Here is a 23,860-nt window from a genome sequence, read left to right as displayed (position 1 = left end):
ATGTCCATGGTCTCTGGTGTGGAGAGCAGTGGTAAGGTTCTGTTTCAGCCCCACTCCTTGGGGACATGGCCAAGGGTGACACTGATCTCTCTGTCTTTTGCTCAGTGTGTTGTCTGTGCTTGTACTGATGTTCTCAGGGGATGTGGAGGTACTGCCATAAACTTTCAACACCTTTCAAGAATCAAACAGAGAAAATTCCTTTGGTAGACACAGGGTTAATTTTAGAATTTGTCTGTTGTTGCCAAAACCTCTCTGTGAAGGAGTGAGGGCATGGACCTGTTTATTGGGGAGCATTTACTGTGATTAGTGATGGAAGGGATGAGCAGCAGTGTTTCATGGATACAGCTCAAAACTGCATGAATACAAGCATCAGAAATATTTCTTTAGAGGGAGAAGGGCCAGATAAAGCATAAAATACTCCTGACTGACTTTGACTGGAAGAATACTGTGATGAGCTGTGGAATAAACCTCCTCAGACAGCAAGAACGGGCACTAGTGAGCAGCAACACGTGGACGCATGGTACAGTGCTGACATTCATTATAATTTTTAATTTAAAATAACGTACTGCACTGAAGACATTCACCATTAGCTTGTTGAATTTGAGCTTCTGGCAACATTTTGCACATGTAAAATCTCCTCTTTTGATCATTCTTCAAACAGGAAATTTTATCCTCCTAATCCTGTCCCACAATTGGCACTGCAGGAGTGAACCTGTAAGCTTGCTCGAAAGCACACTGAGCTCCTCTACACCAGTGAGCCTCAGACAGCTTAGAAGAATTTGGTACCTCAGCAGGGCCTGTTGGAGCGAACACGGGAGCTGATCACAGCTCCCGATTTGCTCAGCAAGGGTCTGGCTGCCAGAGTGTGTGTGGGCAGGGTGAGCTCACCCCTGCTGCCACAGAGACTGCTGGGGCACTGCCCTCACTTCATCTGTTGCTGTGCCTTGTGACTTAAAAGTCAAAGAGAGGAAAACTGGTAGGATAAACCTGGAGGAGCAAACCAGGGAAGAAAAAGACTGATTCTCACTTTTATCTGTGCTTGTTTCTTCTGCAGCAGAGTCTGGTGACCAAGACGAGCACAACACGCAGATCGTGAGAGAGGCAGCCCCACCGTCTGCGACTGAGAGCCACACCCACATCCCCACCACGGAACCATCTCAGAACCTCCCTCAATACCTACCTCCTTCTGCCGAGGATAACCTAGGTCCTCTGCCGGAAAACTGGGAGATGGCCTACACGGAGAATGGAGAAGTCTATTTTATAGAGTAAAGCACATTTTTGTTGTTCTAATTCCATCTCTCTCCCTCTCTTTGGGCATAAGTAAACCTCCATGGATGCGTTTTGTGTGTGTACGTGTGTGTATTAAATATTTAGCGTATACTGTTATGTTGCAGAACTGTTAGTTCTTTACAGCTTCTGAAGGGGGTTTGCGTTTCCTGACTGGATTAACATCGAAATTACTCCTGAGTTCCAAGGCAGTGGGAATTGCTTGTTTCATGAGGGTAGTTACAAAAGCAACAGACACTTACAAAATACGGGCCAGTTGTTTTCACAGGTGGAATGAAAGTTCCTAATTGGAAGGGCTGAGACTTTATTTCTGGTGCCTGCCTCTCTGCGTAATGCAGCAGAGGGGATTCCTCCAGTCCTGTGTGCGGGCAGTAGAGCCAGGCATGGACTTTGTGTGTTGTGGCCTCGTCACAGCAAATGGGCCAAATGTGTTAATGTTCTCCAGTGGTTTGCAAAAGTTACAGCTCAGTGCAGGGTAGGCACAGCAAGTTTGGTACGCCAATGCCTTGTGCTCTGCAGTCTTTGCCTAAGAGCTGATTGCTGTCAGCAGTTTTATGATGATATTGATTTTTTTCATGCCATAAATAATAGTCTCGAATTATACTTGTCTAAATTTATTGAGGTAGGAGTAACTTATAAAATAGGACCTGTTAGTGTCAGAGATGTCTTGCACAGAGTTTAGCTAGACATTAACACTCAATTAGCCTTTGAAACTCAAGCCCTTAGCTGCCAAGCAGAAGAAGGAGTGAGGAATTGATTTTGGATTTGATGGTCTGTTTAATGCAGTTGTGGAAACTGTACCAGAAGCCAATGCCCAGTTACTCCAGAAGATCTTCCTCTGCTAATTACCCCTCTCTCCTGTGGAGAGTTATGCTGGATCAGGGTTGTGAGGGCAGCAGTCCTGCCTTGTCATCAGGAGAGGGGACTTTTGGACTGGGCCAGGGAAAGGTTCAAGAGCAGGTTTTCCTTTGGCTTCAGTGGCAAGGGAACACATTAGAGAAAATTGCCAGAAGATCTGAGGAGCTGGGATGACTGAGGGCACCACAGCAGCCCTTCACCAGCTGGGAAAGGGATGCTCTAAAAAAGGCCATTTTCCAGGGCACTCTCAATTACCTGAAGAGGCTCCAACAGTCCCCAAGTGTAAGACAAGGTCGAAAAGGCAAAATGCAAATTCTTACTAGGTGAAACCAAGATGTGTACATTACCCTGAGCATGGCTTTCTGCCCCTCACTGTGTCCTCAGGGTGCCTCGTTATTTGATGTACTTTCTGGCCTTTATATATAGAACAGCCTAATAGCCTGTTCAGCCTGCCATTTTTCCTTCCTGGGCAGCATTTCCTGCTCAGATGATGAGTAGTAAATGCTGCCCAAGCTCCCCTTTTTGACCCCACAGGGGCCCCTGCTTTCCTTCCTTACAGGTGTTTCCATTGGGGGTTCTGCTGCCACCACTGATTTCCCCAAACCCAGCCCTATGGCTGCTGTGTCTGTGTTCTCCCAACAATGCAGGACTGTAGCACCTCTAAATAATTTGTCAGACCTTTTGCAGGAGAATCATGTATGTGTTGGGAAAACATAGCCTGTACACATAGGCCCATGTGATGTGAAGGTCTGGTAGCAGCACTTGCTCCCTCCCTGCAGTGCAGTTTGAGGATACATTCCCATGAGGCTGATTTTGTGCATGAACCTGTTGGTGTGGATGCAGCACTGAATGACTGCAGTTCTTTTAATTCTAAGGACACCCTGAGCCTAGAAACCATTTAGTTTGATTTGTACCAGATCAAGAAAGTGAACTAGGGAGCAGTGTGGACCCAAGCCAGCTCAGATGTGTGTTCCAGCATCTGTGTTGCTTTGGGTATCAAGTCAGGGTGCTGAAGGGAACAGCATGAGCTTGTGCAGAATCAGTGCAGGTCCAGTGGGGCCAGGGCTGTGTGTCAGATAACCAATCCCAATGTAGCTGAAGCAATTTGGCTCTTGAGATATGTTTCTCTGGTGCTTTAATTGGGATTTTCATTACACAGCATATCCCAGTCCCCTGTTACCTGTGCATGTTACAGGTCTAACACAATCCTTTCCATCTAAGTGTGTGATCTGAAAGGTGTTTAGCTAAATTTTCTGTGCCTCAGCAAACTACACTGTTGTGAGCCTTGGGTTAGCAAGTACAAAAGTGCAAGAAATATGCAAATATTCTATTGCTCTCCTCCCACCACCCTCCTTCTCAGCTAGACTGCAGATTTGCTTATTTATAAGGTGGCAGACCCCCTCTGCTTTATTTTTGTTAATTTCCTGACTTGCTGAATTTCTGCCATTCAGTTTTCTAGGTGCCAATTAATTGCCCTGAAGCACACATAAGGATTAAACACATTTGCTCATCCTGCCTTGGGAGGGCTGGGTAGTAGGATGTGTAAAACAAGGACCTTTTATTTACTCAGATCCTGGGAGCAGGGCTGGCCCCTTTTCTTCCAGTACAATACAAGTTTGCTGGTTGGTTGTTAGTTCCTCAGGGATCATGGCCCTCATTACAGAGCCCTCATGAGACTGTTGTGAGGCTAAAGTTCAGTTTGTAAACCTCTTTGAGACCTTGAAGGAGAAGTAAATAGCATTACTACGGTATTGAAACTTAAAACTGTTAAGCAGTGTTAAAGGCTAAGCTAGATAAGTGATATCTCAGGGACTGGAGGGATATCTTTGTAGGTTGTGTCTAATGATGACACCAGGTTGTAGAGGAGGCATTATATTGCCAGATTGTCTTCTTAGGCAAATGGAATTATGGCAAAAAATAACTTACAGAAAAATGTGTTTTAAGCCTATTTACTGTGCAGCCTTCACCTCTGAGACTGACATCATGAGGCTGTCAGGGGACTTGTGGAAAGGAAGAGTTGAAAGTAAAGCTGTTCAGCTTCCACCAAAGGCTTAGACAGAACATTTTTATTTGTGTAATCATAAAGTTAATCAAAACCATTTTTGACTAATGCTTGGGTCAACTCTAGATGTGTCAAAGTCTTTTGTAGGAACAAAGATCACTGCGTAATTTAGTGAGGAGGGGAAACTTCTGCCTTTAGCTCAAAGACAGCTCTTGGAATTAAAAAGCAAGCCACCAAAGACAAAAATTTGGAAATTAATATTATAATATTGTAGTATTCACATGCCTCTTCCCAGTCAGAAGTGCTGATTTGTATATTTTCACTTGTTTGTGTTTTCAATGCCAAAGTTCTTATGATTTGGTTGACTAGTTTGCACAACATCCAAATTGTAGAGCTGTTTCTTTGAATCAACAGTATGCCTTCAGGTCTGTTGAATAATAAAGAGGATATATACTTTTATGTCAGGGATACTTCAACTTTGCTTTATTAACAAAGGTCATATTTCCATTTTTGGTTTCCAGCCATAACACAAAAACAACATCTTGGCTAGATCCACGGTGCCTGAACAAACAGCAGAAGCCTCTAGAAGAATGTGAAGATGATGGTAAGAGACTAAAATAGTGATATAATACTGTGTTTGGTCTCTTCCTAGGTAACTTTTTTTCTTTTCCTTCTCTCTTCCTAATAACTAGTATTCAGAAAGACTTTTTTTTTAAAAAAAGAGGTTTATTAGTAAGTACATAGAGACAATATCCATTATGTTGTAAAATTGTTGTGAATGTAAAACAGCCATTGAGGTGCCAGATAATTTAATAAAAATCAAGGAGGTGCTACAAGTAAGAGGCCTCTGTTTTTGCAAAGGCATTTGAAAAGTCACTGATGCTCAACAAGACTCAAAGCTGTCTGACATGTTTGCTCCTTGGATCACTGTGTGGGAGGGAACAACTGAGTCTCTGCATGCTCTGCTGTGTTATGCTTCAACTGCTTCACATGGATTGAGAGAGTTATGTCATTATATCCTTGTTTGAGCAGAAATAACTCAATTGCTTCACTTCTACTGTTAAATGCTGACAGTCTGCGCAGTGTTGTGATTGCTGAAAACAAATTCCATTTGAAAGTGTAGATTTCTGACGCTGAAAATTTGCAATGATAAGATTTTGTATTCCTTGAGATGTTGGAAATGCAAGCCACTGTCCGATTTAGAGCAGCCAAATACAGGACTGTTAATGGAGGTTCTTTCCTTTAGGAGATGCTGGAATAAAAAGGGAATTATGAAAATAACTTAAATGTTTGGAAAAACCTGTGAGGGAATTTTGGTCTATTGACCAGGAAAGGTGATGATATTCAAATACATAATCTTGGCTAATACAGTACTATCATGGTAGACACTTCTTAAAAATGAAGGAGTTTCCTTCATCAGTGTTGGTGCTGTCCTTGTAAAATCAGTTTTCATAATATGATTAACCTCCTACTGGTGTCAGTCATCTCAGTAAGAATCACAATTTTATTTCAGAAAAGAATCATCTCAATCCCTTTTCACTGTTAGGTTCTACTCTGGCCTCCAGAACTGCTGTTACTGTTTTTACACATGCAGTTTTTCAACCTCTCCTATCTTTCACTTGTGAGATTTTGCAGTGTGTGAGAATTTTCCTCTGCAGTCTTGGCTGCTGTGATGAAGCAAGTCACCAACTTCCTAGTGCACAGTGCAGGATACCCTCAAACTACAGGGATGTGCCAGGCGAGGAGCAGCCACGAGGCTACTGTACCACGAGGCTACAGAGGGTGACAGAGCTCCTCTGTTACACAGTTCTAAGTCTCCTTGCAGAAGGGAAAGTCTTTATCTTGTCCTCTTAGCAATTGTAAAGCAAACATTGGAATAATTTGTTTAATTTGGAACAGAAACATACAGCTGGTATTATTGTATTTCATTGAGTTCATAATTTTGGAGAGCAGTGGCATCTTTGTTTATCAACTTCTTAAAATCAGCTAATTTCATCTTCCCACACACCCCTTCACTTCATTCACCAAGTTGCTCATTAATGGATATTTTTAACATTCAATAGTTAAACCAGTTGCTTCATAGTTACAGCAGGGCTCTGCATTGCTTTGCTTAGCTGCTCTAATCTTGCTTAGCACATAAGAATAATTATGTTTCAAAAAACAAAGAGGAGAGAAGGTTAGTTTTGCTGCATCATAGAAGCTGGACATTTTTTGGCAAGGGTCACTTTTGTGTGTCATTCCACAAAAGTCAGTGGGATGACTCCTCTGTTTTGTTTGCTGTGTGTGCATGTGAGTTGTCAGGCTCATCCCACCCTCTTTATGAATTTTATAAATGTTAGATGTTGTTTCAGATTTGTTTGGGTGCAGTTTTGCCTTGTGCTTTTGCTTCGTCAGGATACGTGTCCCTGACAAAGTTTTTGCTTGTCTCCAGTTGTTTAGGCTATCAAAAGAAATTGCAATTTGTATTTCACACTAATGGTCCCAAACAACTGCTTTGATAGAATATTTTGCAAAGAGGTCATGGAAGTGGTTTTTTGGGTGTTCAGATGTTGCAACCCTATATTTTCTGGTTGCTTCTGTCATTCATTTATGTGGCTTAAACTTTGGGTCCAAGATTGTTTTTACCATCTTTGTTCTGGTTTTGTCACCATCTTTCATTTTCAGACTGCATTGTTATTATTTATAGGCTAAGCAATACTTTAATCATCTGTGTTACTGTTAACTTATGAATATGGAGCAGATAATGATAAATGGAGCAACAGCGAATATTGATGGCTTTGTGTCTTTGAAAAATGATGTGATCTTTGTCCCAGGTGCCCTGCTAAAACTGGTGCATTCCTGTCTGTGCCTCACCAGGGCATCTGGACTGTGGGTCTGTGCCTCCAGTTTAACAAGGCGCTTCACTTCATGTCTATCTTAAATCATCTGAGTAGGACAGTGAAGTCTTTTGGACCTTGTAGGCACATAAATTTAGTTGCTGTCTTGAAAACCTTGCTACATTAGTCCTTATTTAGGTGCAAGGTTTTCCTCTCAGATTTCTTCATTAGTATCCAGGTCTGGCCTTATGATAGATCCTTGTGTCTGTAGAACAGATTGCCAAGGTCGGACTGTACGGATCTGAGGGAGAAGCCTCACTACAGTGAGAACATCACAATTGCACGACTTTGCCATATCAAACCATGACATGGAAGTAGTCCATTGATGCAGATGTTTTGAGAGTACAAGAACCAGTTCTTTCATTATGTGCATCAGACCCATCAATATTCTGATCACTGGAGTGTGATAAATGGAAAGCTTGGGCTCAATGTGTAGAAAATTAGTGCTGGTTCTGCTGTTTGCTGTAGGGAATTTCTTGCTTGGTGCTGGTATCTGAAATTTTCTTTTAATTTTTTCTGTCTCATTTACTGCTCTTCCCTTGGAGAAGAAGGGGTACACACGGAGGAACTGGACAGTGAACTAGGTAAATCATCCATCTCTTGTTTTGGTATTTGACTTCAACTGCACTGTTTTTAGCCTTTAATTACTTACTTTCTCCTTTGTATCATTTTGCATCTTTCAGTTGTTTTTTTTTTTTTTCAACAAGAGTAATTTATCAGCAAAACTTCCCCAGCGCACAGAGCATTTATTTTTCCCTAGCTTCAGATCTGCAGTGATTTTCTTACTGATTCAAAGTTTGAAGAAAGCTAGAGAGCCCTAATCTTGCAAAGCTGATTTGAAGCCACTTTCTTCTGGACTCTGCAGAAGTCAGGGTCTTTTCCTTTGGCATCTCTGGCTCCAGGAAAAAGCTTATAGATGCCAAAGCTGAAATGAAGTAGCTCATGATGCTTTTTCACTGGGGCTGAAGACATTTCCCAGACAATAGAAGCCAAGTGTGATTCAGAAAGTTTAAGTATTGCATTGGATGCTTTGGCTGAGCTTGGTGAATGAAACAGCTTAAAATTTTCCCTCAGTCGGTGATTTTATAAACAGATGATTTTCAGTGATGTGGTACACTTTTATTTGCTGCATCTCTTTGTGAAGAATGCTGTCTTGCTATCTAATCTCAGCAGTGCTCATTGTGTTTGTACTGATGGCAGAGGTAGTTGTTATTTCTGTTCAGCTATGCTCTAGTGCACTCGGAGAGCTGAAAGGATAAGAGGTTACATAGGATTTTATTTCCACTAGGACTATTAATGCTTTTAAAAAGGACTGTACTTACAGTTCATAGTACTGCAGACTGGAGGAATTGTATTACCAGAGAATTAAGCTCTGGTTTCTGTAATGACTTGCAAGTAACTGTATTCTGCTCCCTGCTTCTGTGTGATGGATACAGCCTCAGCAGCTAGCAGTGGACTTGGAACACTGCTCCACAAATGGTTCTTCTGAATAATATGCCTGGAATAACGTTGGAGGCCCAACTTCTTATAGAGCCAGAATTTGAAAGAAATGACAATTTAAAGAAGAATGCAGTCTCTTTAGTGGTACAAGTGTTATGTGCAGACCAAGTAGCATTAGAAGTAGGTGGATGCACGCCAACAATCTGAAAAGTGTTCTCACAAGGGTCTTCACAACAGTGGCTTAAAATGAGAGGGAGGTTTTGAAAAAGCAAATTTAGAGGCAATATTAAACAGAAAATACCCTTCTTTCAGTCTGCTATCAGGAACTAGTGCAAGAGCAGAGCTGAAAAAATAGATGCAGGAAAACTCATTAGCTGATAAGCCTGACTCCGGATCTGCAGGCACTTATGTGCACAAGTGTTTTGCTGGAACATCACGAGATGTTCCCTTTTTTTCAATGCAGATAAGCTTTATTGAGCTCACAGCCCGTCAGTACGCTGTTGAGATGAGCAAATGTTGCAGTCTAAAGAAAGACATTTTCAAATTACTCAATTGGTTACGGCAACATTAGGGAAGGGGCATGAAAACTTAGTATAGTTATAGTAACTCAGGTTAGTAAAAACTGGTTGGCAACAGCTATTTAGCACCTTAACTTATCAACAGTTTCTGTTCTAAATATAAGAAGATTATGACTTAAGGCATTTTCACAACTTCTTGTTTTCTAAAGAGCTGTGGAGTAGTAGGTCACCTCATTTTAACAGAAGGTTGTTCTTCAGACACAAAAACTTAACTTCAAAGCAGAAATTGACTTGGCTTGGACCAACCCTCCTGGCTTCACAGGGAGCAGTAAGAGCTGAGTGTGCCGAGTTCCTCTCCAGCTCCTTCACAGTAATGCATGGCTGCAACTGAAACTGTTGGCTGGAGAAGTAATTTTTTAGGAATCCATCCAGCTTCTCTGTATGTAGGGCAGGATACTAGAGCATCTCAACAGGAATCCATGTACTTATCCAAGGCTTAAAATTGTGAAATTAGATATTTGTCCGTTGAATTTACCTGCTGATAAATGCTCTGAGACTGCATTGGTGCTGCATGGATGTACCAAAATAAAAACCATATGGCTCACTCAGGCTCCTAATGATGCAAAATGTTTTTTGAAATCTCATCTTTGTGATAAAATCTAATGCTCTTGGTCATCTTCAGTTTGGCAGGAGAGACAGAGGAAAGAGATTCATTTAAAGCAGCTAAGAAGCTAGACTGCAACATGGCTGTGGAGAATATTGCCTTTCGCTTTAGAGCTGGAAGCTTGTAGAAGTCAAAAAGTGCATCTACATAATCAGCAAGAAATGTGTTAAAATTTAAAACTGCAGTTTTGTATATTGTTATATCTGAAAACATGGAGATTTGTTCCTTAAATGAAAAGCTGCAGAGACAGTAAACTGGAAAGATTTTGGCATAGTGCCATTTTTGGGGTTAGGAAAGTGCTGGTGTTCTGATCTTTTGTGAAAATGCTTTAAAAGGGAAGAAAAAAAAAATGAAATTTAATATCAAAATCTTTTGTGAACAGAAGAAAAAAACCAAAAATTTTTGCTTAAACTTTAAAAATAAAAAAGCACTTAGCAGTCCAAAATAGACAAAAGATGTTTAGCATGAAAAATGGTGGAAGTCATTTGAAGGCATTTGTGCATTACTTCTCCTTTCTCTCATTGACTTTTTGTTTTTCTTTCACCCCAACTTGATCTCTTTACCATTCTACTTTCACCATAGTGCAACAAAGTAAATGGCTGCAACAGCTTGTGATTTTCCCAACTGCATGCTAGGTCTTAATTGAATTGCACGAAACTCTTGGAGCCAGACCCATGGTGTTTTCACCTTCTGGGACTCCTCTGGAAACCTGAGAGTTCCCTTTGTGAAAAGACTTTCAAGATTGGCCTCTAGCTTTCTGACTTCTTCTCAGATAAATTTGCAGGATGTAAAGGAATATATGATTCTGAAGCGTTCGATCCGCTGATAAAATCATGGAGTTTTTTCATGCCCAAAAGTTAGCATTGGCTTGCATTTAATGGCTTATGTCTCAAGGAATCCAAAGAATAAGTTAAACACAATGAGGATAAAATAATGATAAGAATGGAAAACCTACCCTTTACCTGCAAATAAAGGACATGTGGAGCAAAACCCATAGAAATTGATTTCATCTGATCTCCAGCCAATTCTGAACACAAACATAAACTTTGAGTAATTAGTCCATGTGTGTTTGTATAGATTCTGTTCCTCTCCAGTCTGGAGATATTTCTATCCTTATGGCAACATTATTCTAATTAATGGGCCATTGTTGATTGTATTGGCTCAGCAATTGATGCCATTAATGGAAATAAATCTCTGCATTTGATAATGAACAAACATAGATTGCTGTCAGTGTTGAAAAATTTCATGTTAAATTTTGATGAATTATTTTGCATGGGGTATTTGAACTTGTGTTATCCAACAATGTTGGTTTTTTCTAAATTTAAATGAATGTGCAGAGTTGGTAGGACCACATGTGCACAGTGTTTAGTGTGGTGGAGCCCTTTTCTGAGTTGTTTCACAGTATTACACAAACACGCCACTGTCTTGTTAAGTGGATGATTATTTTGTTACCTCCAGCCAACGGGAACATTGTGTTTAAATGAGTGGCACAAGGATCAGGCCCTTAAGTTACACATACAGCTTTAATAACCCTCAGTTGGATGCTGAAGTGATTGCATTACATTCACTAATTATAGTTAATGTACTATCTACAGTCTAGAAAATCAACAGGAACAAAAGTGGATACATTTCCAAATGTTAATTTCATCTTCAGAACTGTTTTTTGTTAATTATGGTAATGAAAAGAAGGAAATCTCTGTTACATGTGACTGTGGCAATGTGTGTTCTTACATGAAGTGCTGTGCAGTGAAATACACCCATGCATGCCAGCCCCTCTTGGCTGGGTTCCATACGGTGGCATACATGTTAAAACCATCTTGTCCTGGTTTTGTATTGGGCTCATGTCTGAGTGATGCAAATCCCAAAGAAAGGAGTAAAAAAATCCTGTTTTCTGCACTGGTGAGCATAAATGGTTCAGCCCTGGTACAGAAGAGGGAAGTGGTCTCTGTCAGTGGGCTACAATTTTTTGCCATAATCTCACCCACCTTTATGGATTGGTGTTAAAATGCATCTGGCCTTTCCTGCATTAATTTCCCCTGCAGTGCCCCATCCAGGATCACTGGCCATGGTGGAGAAACCAGGGGGTACTTGAGGCAGTCCTAGACAGGAAATTTATGGAGCATTTGCTCATTTAATGCAAAAAGCAAATCAAAAATTGACCAGTGCTTGTGTCTTCCCAGTGATGTGCTGACCCAGCACAGGGGGTACAGGCTGGATGTTGGTGTCATGCTGTGCCAGCCCTTCAGAGGGAGCTGTGATCATTCTGAAAAGTACCCAAGCAAGGTCTGAGCTACTGACGAGTTTTGCACATCGGGCAGGAGCAGCTGCCTGTCAGAAAAAAAAAACTGCCTTGGAGGCTTCAGTAATGCTTTTTCTATTTCCAGAGTTGCCTGCTGGTTGGGAGAAAATTGAGGATCCCGTATATGGTGTCTACTATGTAGAGTAAGTGCTGCTCCCCATTTCAGTGTGGCTGTCAGGTGGAGGAGGCTTTCCCTGCACCCCACTCTGTGCTTTGTTTGTCACATCTCAGACCAAGGAGGAGACCTTGGCCCCTTACAGGCTGGGGGTTGTTATAGGATCTGGGAGAGGGCAGCCCTGTCTGGCCATTCCCCATCCACACTGGAGTGGGAATGGGCTCAGGGGAGACAGGAGTGCCCTGGGGAGGGGGTTGAGCTCAAGGAAGACAGGAGCAATCCAGGGTTGGGATGTGCAGGAGCCCCAACACCTCACAAAATACTTCTATCCAGAGAACATTAACAAGTGTGCAATTAACTGAGTTCGCTCGCCTACATGCAGTGCTACGGTCACAAAATGAGAGTACAAAGCAATCCACCAGCCAATTGTGTCAGAAGACACCCAAAAGGATGGAGAAGATGGTGTGGCCAAATAGCCATGGCAGAGGCTCTTCCATCATGCTGTGTTGTTGTGAACAGAATTGGAGGTTTAATGGGACTCTCTGTGGAATTAGAGCAGCTTCTCCTTTATCAAGATGTCAGATTGCTCCTTTGGGAAACCAGAGATCTGAGTTTTGTTTCATCACTGACCCCATAAAATGAATTTTTAATTATGTGTATACTCCTGTCTAGTAGGATGGCTCATGATAGCCCTCAGAATAGACATGGAATACAGTTTCTGTCTGCTTTGGCTCATTTCTGACCCTACCATCTGTGCCTAAGGAAACAAGGTTAGCAAACTGTGTGATTAAGTCTTGACATTTATTTACCAAAGACATCAAGAATATTTTTTGGCTATTAAATGCCATGGCAAGAGGTCTTTAAAGGATTTTTTCCTGTCACTTTATATACACATGCCAGTTCGTTTTGTGGCACTGCTTACTGATTGAATTAAATCAAAAAGTAACTGCAGTAAGACATAATTTTATTTTACTTGCTGTCTCTAAGCTAGCAAGATGGTTATAATTTTAGCATTTGTCTCCGTCCCTTCAAATCAGGCACTCTGTTATTACATAATGGCTTTTATTGAGAGACAATTCTATCATGAAAAGGTTTATATCATTTTTAAAGTAGTTATCATTTTTCTTATCTCTCTGAAGATATCTTGAAATGGGAAATCTTTTACAGAACTCATTAACTTGTTTTTTATTTAGTAAGTTAAATATTTTTCTAGTGATTTAATATTGATCTTTAGCAGAAAAATTTCTGAACATAAATCCCTGGAGTGCTTCTGTCACAGTTACTTGAAAAAAGTGGTTGGTTTTCACGTGGGTTTTTTTATAAAGACATACTGGATAGGAGACAATAGAATAGCAAGTTCTCAATGGTAAACTTTGCTTTACATACGAAGATAGCTTTAAGGTAATATATTTTTCTGAGATCTACCTGTTCCTCTGCTGTAGCAAAATCACTACTGAAAATGGCTCTTGAGCCATCGATGAGCCATTCAGGGAGTCCCAAACCTGCCCCTGCCACCCCAGCATCTGTGGCTGCTGTTCATCCCTTGGTTTCATAAGGTTGTTCATCCTCTGCTGAGTGCATGCCTTGTCTGCCATGCTGGGACTGGGCTGATTTTTTTTCTTATCCTGGAATTGGTAAGAAGTATTGGCTCTCAACATCTCATAGTGTTTAAAAGCTGCCTAAGGAAAGCAGCTGAAGTTTCACTAAATGCTGGTTTCCACTGGGAGTATTTGCTGTTGGCTGATTCTGGATAGATTTTGATCTATTTGGAGCCCATCTCATAGCCTGCATCCCTGCAGATACTTTTAAGACACCCTGTGTGCATTGATCAGATCGCTGACAGATGTTGGGGTTTGGTTTGTTAAGTTTAGTTTGGTTTTGTTTTTAACTTGGGTGCACCAGGGAATGACTGCACCTCTGGGAATCTAAATAAAGCAGGGATGATACAAGCCTGTCTTTTAAAATGCAATCAGACAGAATGCCTTTCCTGCTTTAATCTCATTTTTCACAGATAGATCACTACATTAATGTATTTGAAGGAATTAGCCATTCCTACTCAAGACATCGTATCAATACCAGAATCCGCTTGTTTTTCTAAGTACTCTTTTTGGCACAACTAGATGAGCCTTGCTCCACATCCACTGCTGTTGAGTGTGTTTGGTATTTTACTCCTTTCCTCAGAAAGAGGAGTTTCAATGCCTGGCCCTCATTCCTGCTTGTTCCATAAAGGTTTCCTAATTCATTGCTCTTTTTCATCTCCAGCCACATCAACCGGAAGACACAGTATGAAAACCCAGTTCTTGAAGCAAAGAGGAAGAAGCAGCTCGAACAACAGCAACAGCCTCCAGAAGGTTGGCACCCTTGAGGGCATGGTGTATGGGGTGTTCATGAAGGAATGCCCTCCCTTGCCATGGCATCACCATGCCAATGTGTTTGTCCTTCCCTCCGTGGCCTTAGTGTTTAAAGGCAAAGTGATGTGCGTAGCAAAGGCTGTGTTTGGCCTTCACAGAAGATGTAGCAAAGGAGAAAATCTAAACTGTATCACTTAAACATAGAAGGTTTCAGCCTTGTTGAACAGGAGAGATTTTTCTTTGTATGTCCTTTATTTCTGGAAAGTTTCTAGACTTCCCAGAAACAACTAAAACATGTTTTCCTCTTCAGTCTGCTCCATCAAGTTAGTCACTGTAGGTGGTGTTGTTCCAATCTGCACTGGGACTCAGGCTATCAAAGGGGTTGAGGAGTGGGCACTTACATGCACTAGACAAACCCTGCATGAGAGACTTCTTAAACTGAGACCTTTGTATGTTGTCAGGCTCTAAAATTTGAAGTAATTGCCTTATTTTGAAACACTTTTTTTTATTAATTTCCTCCCTCCTGCCCCCTTTTTTTTCCTTCTCACTTTTTACATTTTTTTCTTCAAATGCAGTCCAACTGCAGTGAGGGCCATGTGGCATTTGGGTTTGTTCTTCTACTTAGATGCCATGAATGGCACAGGGAGTAGATTTCATTTAAATGTCAAGTCCACATAGATGCAAATTAAGTCCCAAGTTTGAGTGTGAGGTAGGATGTCCCAGCAGATGGATGAGTTGACCTGGATATAGAGATCCTTCAGGACTGGTTTTTGGACATCCCATTCATTTTATTCCCTCTGTCTGTGACTCTGTTTCCTCTCTTGCCATGCTTTTCACATCTCCTCTGCTTGACCCCCACTCTCCCAGTGTGTGCACATGCAGCAGCTCATGGTGCTGTTGTAAGCAACCAGTAATATTTCCCTCTCTGCCCTCTCTAGAGTGGACAGAGGAGTGTCCATCTCTCCCTCCACCTGCTGCTCCAAACCATGTTTCAAACAACCAAGAGGCAGTTCGGGAAGCACCAGTACAAGGTAACAGCCTTGTTAAACCAGCTGTAAAAGAGCAACAAGTTCTTTTTCCTGAGAATGAAATTCCCTTGGCCACCACAAGGGCAGTATTTCCACGACTGGTGACACACCAGGGCCTGTGCCTGCTTATCTGAATTCACAGATTTTGAGACTAGTTGTTTCAAGACTACATTTGTTGCTGAATGCAAGAGGTGAATGAGATTGTGTGCATCAAAAAGAGGATTGTGGCTATTCTCTGTGTAGTGTTCCAAGTTTTCCAACAGAGTGGACTTACTCAGAAGTTGTACTTTTGTACAGGCACTTTGGGTTATTACAGCCTTATTTATTGTGTCAGTGGTCTGTGTAGCCAATTACTCACAGACCAGTTGTTTGCCTTAAATAACCCACCGCAAATCATTCCTGAATTTGCAGCATGAGCTGAAACATTGCCAGGTCAGGTTGCCAGCAAGGGCCAGGGAATTCCACTTGTACCTGTGGCAGTAAAGTGCTCTCTGATTACAAGTCGTTCTAAGAAGGCTTATCTTTGTATCTTTGACTACATCTGAATTGCACAGCAAGTGAGTGGCACTGCCCTGGTCTCCAGGACCCAGAGCCTGGGGAAGGTGAGAGGGGGAATCTGGCTGGAATGCATCTTTCTGACAGAGGTGGGAGCAGCTGGAAGCTGGGAAATACTCCCATGGTCTCCGAAGGCAAACCTGACTGGAGTGCTGCTGTCCCAGGCAGCCTTTCCTGCCAGGAAGACCCAGGGAGTGCTCTCTGCAGCAGTTGGCAGCAGACCAGCCCTTCCAGAACAGACATGTGGAATTTCACAGGACCCAAAGCCCCCAGCACAGTCCTAAGGGGTATTAGAGCACACTAGAGTAATCCAACCTGGCAGCAAGGAAAAAACATGAGAGGTCTGAGCATGGCACCCTGACCACCAGGCACCTGGGTTTAGAGATGTAATCAGAGTGCCCCAAAAAGGCCGATCTTCCTCCTGGAGGCATCTGTGGATGCCACCTTTGCCTTTTCCAGAGTCAGGCTGAAGCAAAGGCTGCTCAAACATCCACACATGGTGGTGCAAAGGATCCATCACACAGGGGTGATGTTGGGAGCCTACTCAGCCACCAAAACTGTGCAGCAGTGTTAGAGCAGAGCATTAACCTGTCTCAGCACCGCTCTGAGTAACACGTCCTGGTACCTGCTGATGACTCCTCTCCTCTTTCATTCCTTCCTCCTCCTTTCTCAGTGCTGCTCCCTCTTTTCTCACTGCCCATTTACAGCACCTTTTCCAGCTTCCATGCCCAGAGGTTTCCATCTCTCCCCCTGATAGCACTGCTGGCAGGGACGTGGGCACAAGGAGCCCTCCCTGTGGCCCTGGCAACACTCTCAGAGCCTGGGTTTTTAGATGCACTAATTTCAAATGGGATACCCTCTTGAATGCTGTAGGTGGCATATAGCCTGTGGTGCTGCTGTCCTGTTGCTGCAGGGCAAGCTCAGCCTGTATCAGTGGGTAGACACTAGCAAGCCCTGCTTGTTCTGCTTGTCCTTTGAACCAGAAATGAGCCCTGCTGCACTCTGCCTCTCGGCTGTTTGTTACCTGAGACACTGGGTTGCACTTTGATACTCAGGGCTTTTTTGCAGGCTGGGGTCTGAGCAGAGGATCTGCCCACGATGTGCAGGATTACCGTGTTCCTCTGCCACCCTTCAAAGGCAGAAGACTACAAGTCCTCATACTACCTCCTCATGAATAATCTTCAAATACACATTATTTCCCCCAGTCAAAGGCTTACAAGTCTCAAATCCCCTCGCTCTCCCCTGAGGTCTCCTTTCTGAGCAGAGGCCCATGGCAATGCTGCCCAGGTGTTTGAAAGTGCGCCAGCTCTCCTGGCTGTGATACCCACTGCTGATCCCGGAGCTGTCACCAGAGGGCTTAGTGGCATAGGCTAAGCATTAAAAACAATTAAAAGTGTGAAGGTGTTTAGTGTTGGCACTGTGAAGTGAAGCAACCATGATCCCTTTTCTGAGACTGTGCAACATGCTTTGCAAGGATGTGCTTTTGTCCGTGGAGCACCTCTTTTCCTCCTAACTGTGCTCCCAGAGAGCATTCCCAGCCCTCCAGCACAGCTGCTCCAGTCCTGGGCTGCTCTTTGACTCATACTTCACGTCAGAAGTGTTTCATCCACAAGCGGCAAGGAGCAGAAAGGGAGGAGAAAAGACTTCAAACAGTGTCTGAAGAACAATGTCAGCATCCTCCTGTTTTCACCAGAGGAGGTCACAGGGTGGTAGCAGTGGTGGGGCTGGGGGTTATGCTAAAGGGTATCAGTGTCTTGTCAGAGCTCAGAAGTTGCGTTTTGCTCAGTGGGTTGGGAGAGGGTTAAGTGGTGAAAAACATGATGATGCTTCTTTCTGCAGAAACTCTTCACTGCAGAGTCCTTCTGTAGGAGGCCCCCTAACCCTGCCCCATCCTTCCCAGGATGGATATAACCACCTCAGCACAGAGATAAGACATACATCTAGCCCAGCATTCCCAGCTTTAATATATTCCGTTCTTTAAAGCAGCATGTGTTTTCCCCTTTGTAGCCTTGGGGCTTTGGTGTGCACGACCACAGCTAACAAAGTGCCAGGTACTGGGGTTTTGTTCATGCCTTTTCCTGCGTGCCTAGGTCCAAGGAGATGGGTGGAGTGTGATGAGATGAGAGGATGCAGGAGTGAAGTGCAGTCCTGTCCCTGCACACTGCTGTGTTTATCCACGGACTCGTCAGAATGGGGAGGGGCAGAGGAAAAAGAGATCAAACACTCTTGTCTGCCTGCTCATAGATTTTTTTCCAAACCTCCTATACAGGAAAACCTTTTTTTACACGAAACCCTTCTGAGTTGAAAGGGAAGTTCATCCACACCAAGCTAAGGAAAAGCAGCAGGGGGTTTGGCTTCACCGTAGTTGGAGGGGATGAGCCAGATGAATTTCTCCAAATCAAAAGTTTGGTGCTTGACGGTCCTGCAGCGTTGGATGGCAAAATGGAAACAGGTACTGGTGCTTTTTACCATAATCATCACCACCACTTTGGTTTGTGTTTTTGCAGCTGGTTTTAAGTGCCATTTATAAAGGACTGTAGCCGTCATCCCCTTCTTGGGGAAAGGCATTCAGCTTTCTTATCAGCAAGTAAGGAAGTGAGATACATTGAGAATCTTGGGAAAGGACACTTCATGTATTGGAATTCCATCTCAGTGTCAAAATACCCAGCTGGGCACTGCCAGTTCCTGCTCTCCCCACCCTGATCTGAGGAGAGGAGCCAGCAGTTGTGGGGTTCCGCATCAGGCTGTGGGTTCCTGCGCCTGGAAATGGATGATGGATTTTTGTAGGGCTGCACCACCATGTGTTTGTGTCTCTACCATGCTGCTTGCCCCTTTCCAAAGCTACTCCCAAGGAATGGGCAGAGCAGTGGGCTAATCTGCATCTCCCTGTGTGGAGGCACCAAGGGCAAATTCATTTTGCCGGAGATCAGATCGGGGATTTTGCCACAATTCAGTGGCAAAATATGAAATACTGTTTAGTGGTGAACACAGTGGTGCTGGGTTAATGGTTTGACTCAATGATCTTAGATGTATTTTTCCACTTTAATTCTATGAAATCCTCTTAGGCTTCATCTGAGGTCAGAACTCCTCACTTTCAGTTGGACCATCACAGCACTTAACATCCCTGTTTTGCAGCCCCAGAGTTAATAAAATTACTCATAACTTAATCGATATCTGAATTTCAGGCTGAAATATGAGACATGACATGTGGCACTCACTGTGTTTGAGCAGTTGGTATTTGAGAGCCTTCTGTTACAGCTCCTGTGTGCTCTCAATTTTGTTTCTATCATATGTCAACGTGTAACAGTAAGAGCTGGACTTCAAAATAGCTGTGAAACGGGCCATATACCATCATTTAAATTGATTAAGTTTTTGCGTGAGCCAATTCCATTTTCACTTTCAAAAACATTTATGTACATAAAGGCTTTATGCCATGAATCCACAGGGTTTTTGCTCACCCAAGTGTCACCACTCCTTTTTCTTGTGCTGAAATGCTACTGTTGCCTGTGAGTGGTACCTGAGCATGCTGCAGATCTGCTCTCAGGCTGTAGTCCTCACCTTTCTGCAGTGTGCTAAATGTATTTTCTTGGTCTGTCTGTCTGTGTCCTCTGCAGGAGACGTCATAGTCAGTGTGAATGATACCTGTGTTCTGGGGCACACTCATGCTCAGGTGGTGAAAATCTTCCAGTCCATCCCCATCGGTGCCAGTGTGGACCTTGAACTGTGCCGGGGCTACCCCCTGCCCTTCGACCCCGACGACCCCAACACGAGCCTGGTCACGTCTGTGGCAATTTTGGACAAAGAGCCGATCATTGTGAACGGGCAGGAAAACTACGACTCCCCAGCAAGCCACAGTAGTAAAACAGGAAAAGTAATAGGCACAAAGGAGGCAAGGCCCAGCAGCCCAGCTGAGGTCTCCTCCAATGGACCCCATGGCTACCCCAACGACACGGTGTCTTTGGCATCCTCGATAGCAACACAACCTGAACTCATAACTGTGCACATAGTGAAAGGGCCCATGGGCTTCGGGTTTACTATAGCAGATAGTCCTGGTGGGGGCGGCCAAAGAGTGAAACAAATTGTGGACAGCCCACGGTGCCGCGGCCTGAAGGAGGGCGACCTCATAGTCGAAGTCAACAAGAAGAATGTGCAGAGCCTCACTCACAACCAGGTGGTGGATATGCTGATTGAATGTCCTAAGGGAAGCGAAGTCACGTTGCTGGTGCAGCGAGGAGGTAAGTCTTCAAAACTGTTTTAAAACATCTCTTCTTGAAATTAAAAAAAGGAAAAAATGCATGTCACGAAAGATCTGCTCTCCTAAGCGTCTTGGTAGAAATTATTTTTGTCCTGAGGTGTAGGAACTGCCCCAAGCTGGCAGCTGTCAGGTCACATAGATGGTTAAAATTATTTATTGTGTTGCTGCACTGGGAGGGGATGCTCAGGTTCCCACATGCACACAACACTGTTAAGGGGCAGGAGGGTGATGTGGTTACACATGTGGTTACACCTTTGCTTACATAACAAACCCTGGTCTCATGCTCGGAAAACTTGAGTGTTTTAAATAGAACATGGATGTTCCTTGAGCTATTCTGGGATATGGAAAAGGCTGGTAATATGTTCTGTAATTTGCGGTGATCAAAATCAGATACTTAATGACTCTCCATTGGGGAAGGATTATACCTGGAATACATCTGGGAGAGAATTTATATTTCTCCAAGTTGTAAGCAATTGAAATGTGACTTCTGCACATTTGTTTACTGTGCCATTGGGAGCTAAGCTCATTTTTTGGTTGCATTGCCGAGGCCACCAGCAGGTACAAAACCCATCCTACAGGCAGTATGTCTGCAGCCCACATGGAGCATGGTTGGCAAGTAGCCTGTCAGTGGTCACTCCATCCACAGGAACTCTTTCCTTGCACTCTTGTAAGTGTAAAGTAACCTGAGGTACCACCCCTTTAGCCTGTGGATTGCGATTACTGGGATAGGGTCAAGCTCACAGGCAAAGTCCAGCTCAGCTGTTGACTACGAAGTCAAGAGCAGAGGGGTCAGCTTTCCCCTGCTCCCTGGCATTGACAGTGGGGCTCTCAGAGGGACAAAGGCCTGTCCCCACTGCTCCCTGTCCCATGCAGGTTTTTGTGGACAACACACACATGGGTGCACAGTGGATCACAGGAATGACCTTGCTGCAGAGGCAGGGTTAAACTGACAAGGAAGTGCTGAACACAGCCCCCAGCCAGACCTGGGGGGAGTGTGTGCTATAAAAGTACTTTCCTGGTGACTTCTCTAAACTGTTTTGATTGTAGTAAGCACCAAAAGCCAGTCCATTTTAACAGGGGACAAGTTGTTTCCTGAATTTGTAAGTCTGGTTTGCTGTTTTTCAAGACCTATTTCAAGGCATTGAATACATTGATTCTGCAATTCATAGCAGCTCTGGAGAAAGCACTGCCTTTCCTATATTGCTTTCTTTCCAAGTGTTTACTGTGTTTTCATATTTTAATAGTAAATTAGAAAGTAGAGAACAGAATATATTAAGAATTCTCCAATTTTCAAAGTTGAGTTCCTTAAAGACTTTCAGTACTAGAGAGATTTAAAAAATGCACTTCATTCTCATGATTAATATATGTATTATGGAGAAAATATGGTTGGAAGAAAAATAGCAGCTATTATTAATCCTCCTGGAGAGTGTGTATATATCTAGTAACACCATATATTAATTATTTGAATTGTGCCTGACATTTAATAATCCTCCTAAAGCCTTGAAGGCATAATGAAAAGTTTTGATGAGGAAATAAAAGCCTGGTTTTAATAAAATAGTAAATAGTTCCCTGGTACTCTTGTTGAATCTCTTCATTTTTTTTTTTTTTTAATTTAATCAAGATACTAACCACATTTGCTATCACCTTCCTAGATAAGGTACCTTATCAGTCTCCTTGAACAGCTTCCCTCCCTCCTTCAAGGTCCTCACATTTCCATCTCGACACAGAGCACTTGCAGTTTCAAATTTCACACTCTCGTGGTACAGAACTTGGAGATCCTGGTGGCCCTGGTCCACAGTTAATCATTGAAACAAGGTTCTCTTCACATCCAGAGAAAAGCTAGACTCAAAACGCACTCAAGCTGTGGCAGGGAAGCCAAGCAGAGTATGCACAGTAGTAGACCCAGAACCAAAACCAGTCAGGTTTGCTTAAGGCTTCTAAGGTGATATTGGCAGATGAGAGGCTGGACGTGCCCCAGCCATGTGCACTCACAGCCCGGAAATCCAACCATGTCCTGGCCTGTATCCAGAGCACCATGGGCAGCAGGTGAGGGATGGACTCTGCCTCTCTACTCCATCCTTGTGAGGCCCCACCTGGAGCACTGCATCCAGCTCTGGGGGCCAAGCATTGGAACAACGTGGACCTGTGGGAGCAAGTCCAAAGGAGGCCACCAAGATGATCAGAGCTATGAGTTATTACCACAGGCCTGGGCCCTAGGGTGTGTCACCGTGTCCTGCAGCCGTAGGGAGGAGGAGGAGAGAAGATCCAGCAGGCAGGAATTGTGCAGCAAGATTGATTGATTTAATTATTTTACAAACTCTTTTATAGACTTTTTTCTTCATAGTCTAATTGGACAAAGGACCAGCCACCCCTTGGGGGTGATTGGCTGAAGTCCTAGAACGCCCATTGTCAAAATATTTTTCTACTGTACCATAAACAAACTTTTCAAGGTTGCAGGTGGCTTGGTTGTTTACATTCCCTGCTGCCTCTTCTGCGTGAGAGAAAAGTCTCTCACAGACTTAGAAAATAGCAAGAAAAACCTTGCTAGCAGCATTTATGTATCTACAACGAGTAGCTCTGCTATGAGTACAGGCGGAGAGTTGGGGTTGCTCAACGTGAAAAGAGAAGGCTTCAGGGAAATGTTATAACACTTTCCAGTACATAAAGGGGCTTGCAAGATTGCTGGAGAATGACTTTTCACAAGAGCGTGTAGTGACAGGGCAGGGGGAATGGCTTTAAACTGAAAGTAGGTAGGTTTAGATTGGACATTGGGAAGGAGCTGTTCCCTGTGAGGGTGGTGAGGCCGTGGCACAGGTTGCCCAGGGAAGCTGTGGCAGCCCCATCCCTGGAGGTGTCCAAGGCCAGGCTGCCTGGGGTTTGGAGCAGCCTGGGATAGTGGGAGGTGTCCTGTGCCCAGCAGGGCAGCTTGAACTAGATCTTCAAGGTCCTTTCCAATCTAAACTATTTAAAAAAACAAAAGGTGGAACTGGCTAAAATCCACCTGGCACTCAGTGCTGCTGCACTTGGGTCCTTTTCCCTGTAACTTTACCTCCTGTTACCCCTGCCAAGTCTCTCCTCAGCAGCACCATCCCCAGACAAGGCGCCACTATTTATTTTGGTCCGACTGCAGAAATGTATTTGGCTCGGGTGTCTGATAAGCTCCTTCAGGGCTTTTGAAGCTGTTCTTTTGCTTCCCTGTCACTTATCCTTTCCTCCTCCTCCCTCTGGTGTCCAGTGAGAAAAGTGCTCAGATGCTGTCAGCATTCTTCCTTCAGCCCAACATTTGCATTCAGTCCTGCTGTGCAGGAAGCATCCCTGCAACACTAAGGCTTGTATTCAAGAGCTGTCGAAAGGATTTTCAGAAGTGATTACTAATCAAGCAGAAAAATATCAGAAAGAGATGTGCAATACACAGGAAAAGCTCTGCCTGCTCCAAGCTGCTGGTGCACTCCCAACAAGGAGGTCCAATTGTTAAAATGCAAACCCAGAGCTGCTGAGAACAGCCTGTAAAATATTTACTGTGAAGTGTGTTCAGCTGAAGCACTGGCTTATGGGAGAGGGCAAATCCTGCCGCTGCCTCTGAGTGAGGAACACAAGGATGATTTCAGGAGG

At 43.5% G+C, this 23,860-nt stretch overlaps 1 protein-coding gene across 1 annotated transcript in view; it reads left to right on the top strand.

Moving 5' to 3' along the window:
- The window catches only part of MAGI1 (membrane associated guanylate kinase, WW and PDZ domain containing 1), a 289,612-nt gene that overhangs the window by 215,921 nt on the left and 49,831 nt on the right, over window positions 1–23,860 (top strand). Inside the window, exons 5-12 of the mRNA XM_039559254.1 lie at window positions 1,055–1,265; window positions 4,669–4,751; window positions 7,569–7,607; window positions 12,030–12,087; window positions 14,322–14,410; window positions 15,349–15,441; window positions 18,263–18,445; window positions 19,608–20,228. Coding sequence (XP_039415188.1) covers window positions 1,055–1,265; window positions 4,669–4,751; window positions 7,569–7,607; window positions 12,030–12,087; window positions 14,322–14,410; window positions 15,349–15,441; window positions 18,263–18,445; window positions 19,608–20,228 — 1,377 coding nt within the window. The remainder of the gene's footprint in view (window positions 1–1,054; window positions 1,266–4,668; window positions 4,752–7,568; window positions 7,608–12,029; window positions 12,088–14,321; window positions 14,411–15,348; window positions 15,442–18,262; window positions 18,446–19,607; window positions 20,229–23,860) is intronic.

This window comes from Corvus cornix, chromosome 12, assembly GCF_000738735.6.
Source record: "Corvus cornix cornix isolate S_Up_H32 chromosome 12, ASM73873v5, whole genome shotgun sequence".
Classification (NCBI taxonomy): domain Eukaryota; kingdom Metazoa; phylum Chordata; class Aves; order Passeriformes; family Corvidae; genus Corvus; species Corvus cornix.
This window is presented reverse-complemented; position numbering and strand designations above follow the sequence as displayed.